Source organism: Hyaloscypha bicolor, assembly GCF_002865645.1.
Source record: "Hyaloscypha bicolor E unplaced genomic scaffold K444scaffold_125, whole genome shotgun sequence".
Classification (NCBI taxonomy): domain Eukaryota; kingdom Fungi; phylum Ascomycota; class Leotiomycetes; order Helotiales; family Hyaloscyphaceae; genus Hyaloscypha; species Hyaloscypha bicolor.
The window spans coordinates 775,665-778,918 of NW_020194627.1; the positions used below are offsets into that span (position 1 = coordinate 775,665).

General features: G+C 48.6%; 1 protein-coding gene across 1 annotated transcript; it reads right to left on the reverse strand.

Annotated features, from left to right (window-relative positions):
• Nucleotides 1-258: 258 nt before the first annotated feature.
• K444DRAFT_596414 (uncharacterized protein) lies at nt 259-2,164 on the reverse strand. The gene is made up of 4 exons (XM_024878427.1): nt 1,930-2,164; nt 1,501-1,873; nt 954-1,355; nt 259-856 (listed from the first exon to the last, which is right to left on the reverse strand). Exons 1-4 carry the CDS (start codon nt 1,996-1,998, stop codon nt 336-338), a joined length of 1,365 nt encoding a protein of 454 aa, XP_024732416.1. The 5' UTR covers nt 1,999-2,164; the 3' UTR covers nt 259-335.
• Between the last annotated feature and the right edge of the window lie 1,090 nt (nt 2,165-3,254).

Consider the following 3,254-nt stretch of genomic DNA (forward strand, 5'->3'; position numbering starts at 1 on the left):
CATGAAGAACTTGCACTAGATTCCTGTCTCTTAGCCTTCGCGATGACAACTAATAGATTAGGCTAGAGCGAAGCAGTCAGGACAAGTATTGTAATGACGAGAATAGTTTAGACAACGAATACAAAAATAGGGAACTACTGGTGCTTGCCAATGTACTGGAGGTTGCTGGACCCCCCACCACATCTTCTACAAGGCATTAAGCTTGGCCGAGAATGCCAAGACTAGAAGCAATTGAGTATAAGTCAGTGAAGATATTGTGCCAATGCAGATCTGAGTAACTGAAAATTTGAGATTAAAAAGCAACAATATTGCTAGCGTCTCCAGGAAATCCTGGCTTATTCAAATTCAGCATAATCGGACGACGCAAATTCAGACGACACAGCGGACCCTCTACGCCCTTCCAACTCCTGAATAGCCCACTCCATCTTCGGCTTCCACTCGTCCGGCAACAGCCCCATCAACGCCCAGAACTCATTATCAGTTGCTCTTGGTGTCCACCAAACTTGTTCCCTGGTCATCATCAACATGAACCAGTACCCAACTATGGTTAATGTTCTTGGGTCATGCTGTGTCAACAGCTCCACAAACCGTGGTCCGACCTTGACTGCAAACTTGAACAGGTAGTCGATATCCGGACATTTGTAAATGACCGAAAGCCATTGGACGCTATTTGTGTAGGCACGCAAAGTCTTCTCATCGGTGGAGACCATATCCAAGCCCTCAAGCAGGAAGTCAAATTTTGTGTAGTGCTTTTGCTCTTGTATGAGGTTGATCGTGTAAGTCGAGGGTGTCCGCTCGAGTTCGAGGAGATGTTTGATGGGACCAGGCTGAATGTAGTCCAAAGTACCTTCCACAACTAGTTTGAAGTTAGTTGACAACTTAGGACAAAATGAGTTGAATATATTAAGAGGTCGAGTATAGCGGGCTATTATTTCTTCCAAGGAGGTCCTTACTTGCATTTAGCCCGGTCCATGGCTGAAACCAGTAAAGGGGCAACAATTGCTCCTCCTCGTGCGAGAGGTAATGATGGCTGGTGATGGTGACGAAGGCTATAGTGAAAGACCCGGCCAAGATGACCTCTGCGTTCTCTGCGTTGATGCCTTGGCTCAGCTGTTGGTTATGGGCAGCGATAGCTTTGGTCATGTATCTGTGTGATGCGTGACAGAGTTCTGTATTGTTGGGTTCGAATTCTCGAAGATTGAATGCTGCAAACCCAAGGACTGCGTCCATGAGTCCTGCATTGCCCATGGCAATATCTATGACCCATCGTGCGCAATCTTCTTGGATCTCGGTGGGGGGGATGCTACTGGAGCCTGTGAGCCTGAAGAGACTTTCCGAGCTGAATTTGGTGAAGTCTAGAAGGTCAAGGACTTAGCGTTGACTATTCAGAACATTGCTTGGACACAAAAAGACTATTGCCTTTAGGTGCGCTCTTGGGAATTACCGGAGAGCGCAATTGAGACATAGAACCAACAAGAATAAGAGCGAGGTTATTCTTACGGTGCATAAGCTTGAGTTCAAGTAACCGATCGCTCTCCGTCCTGGCGCTTTGGAGAGCACCAGATTCCAGAAACTGACCCTCTATCAGATTTCGGGCTTTGAAGTCTGAAGACGAAGCAGCCTCCAGGGCTGCGCAGCACCCGCCAGGAGGCAAGATTCCGGCGTCTCGGAGTTGTTGACATTGGCATTTAGGGGGAGTAGGTGCTGTGTACGGTGATGAATAACCCGGGCTACTGTCATTACTGACGAGTCTCTTGAACTGGAACTGTTTTGGTGAAGAGCCCCGAGACTGGTTGCTCGGCTTTTCTGGTGGGTATTCGCACTCTAGTTCGTATTTGAGACAATTCGAGCACATAGGATGCACCTCATCGCACTGCAGCCACCACAATCAGTTTTCTGGCTCCTTTGCATATTTGACACAACTTCTACCTTAGTTTTTCTCCGCTTACAATGCAAACATCCGGTTCTGCTCTTTCGATGAGGGCGTCGACGGTACATAGTTGGACAGAAATACGGATACGCTGCGTATGATTCTCCACACTTTCCTCTGCTGGCCAATCAAAAACGAAGCAAATGTGAAGCGAGGATGGAACTTTTGAGACAATTGATTTTTCCCTGTAGTTCTTGAAGGAGTAAAACTGGTGAGGAAGATAGGAATTGTCTAGAGATAAATAGCACGAGAGGATGAGAAAATGAGATATACATGATGACACTCCTGAATCCACAGTGCCAGAGAGGTGAAGCTGTGCCGTACGGTGACCTTGAAGCACCCTTGTAATGCCAGCGCCTCAGCTGCATGTCCCGATTCTGTCGCTTCAGCCCTACTTCGAACGAGCGTTCACATCTGATTGGCTCGTGGATGCGCCACACTCCGTGGCGGAAGACGATGACCCCCAATTCCTGAACAGCCCATGTAACAATCCATGTCCGATTGATTGGAAACAGTTACGAATTTCTGCTGCAAGCTCGCGATCGCATACAAATTTCACGTTTCATGGAAACCCGATGGGGATTTCGGGCAGACCGTCACGCTAAAACATTCGTATCGGAGGGAAGGCAGACTCGTTTATGCCCCAGCTTCACAAATGAGAACGCAAACCTACGTCTGGCGGCGCGTATTGAGGCCGGAAACAGACGCTGGACTTTTCACATAATGCAATGGACTTTCGCAGCAGGAGGGATCTCCACAATGCTTTCATTGGGCCATGAATGCAATGCAGAATGGCAGCTCTGCGGACACCGTTGGAGGCTGGATCAATGCGGCATCAAGCTTCTTCAAATATTTAAGCTTAAAGCCACAAAAACTACGTAGAAACAGCTGCCAAGAGTGAATAGTGACGTTCTAGCGTTCGCTCTGATAGTCAATGGTAAGACTGATGCGGAATTGGCGGGTTACAAGCCCATCGATTCGGGTTTGACGGCCATGAGGCTGTGCGAGCCATGTGCCACCACCAACTTTATTATCCCTAGCAAATGAACCCCAGGCTCGCGTGAAGCGATCCGTCTGACAAGCGCCGAGATCTCTCCTCTCCCCAGCTTTCCATCCTTCCAGTCAAGTCGCAGAACTCGTTAAGCACGGTCCCAGGCGGTCTCGTTAAGCACAAAGGCAGTCTGCAAGCCATTACTGTACTGTAGATGATAAAATGGTGTGCGCGGGTTCATGCGCCCTGGGCCCGTCAAACTTGACCTTCGGGATAAACGGTGGGCGATCAATCCCCCCTCACTGTTCTTGCCTATCAAATCGACATCGAGGA

What these genes read in the sequence shown, in the direction of transcription:
- K444DRAFT_596414 (XM_024878427.1), bottom strand. Translation starts at nt 1,998, where the DNA reads ATGTACCGTCGACGCCCTCATCGAAAGAGCAGAACCGGATGTTTGCAT. An exon ending in GTAAGCGGAGAAAAACTAAG is followed by an intron (nt 1,874 to 1,929) that starts GTAGAAGTTGTG and finishes TGGTGGCTGCAG; the next exon opens with TGCGATGAGGTGCATCCTAT. An exon ending in ATGGACCGGGCTAAATGCAA is followed by an intron (nt 857 to 953) that starts GTAAGGACCTCC and finishes ACTTCAAACTAG; the next exon opens with TTGTGGAAGGTACTTTGGAC.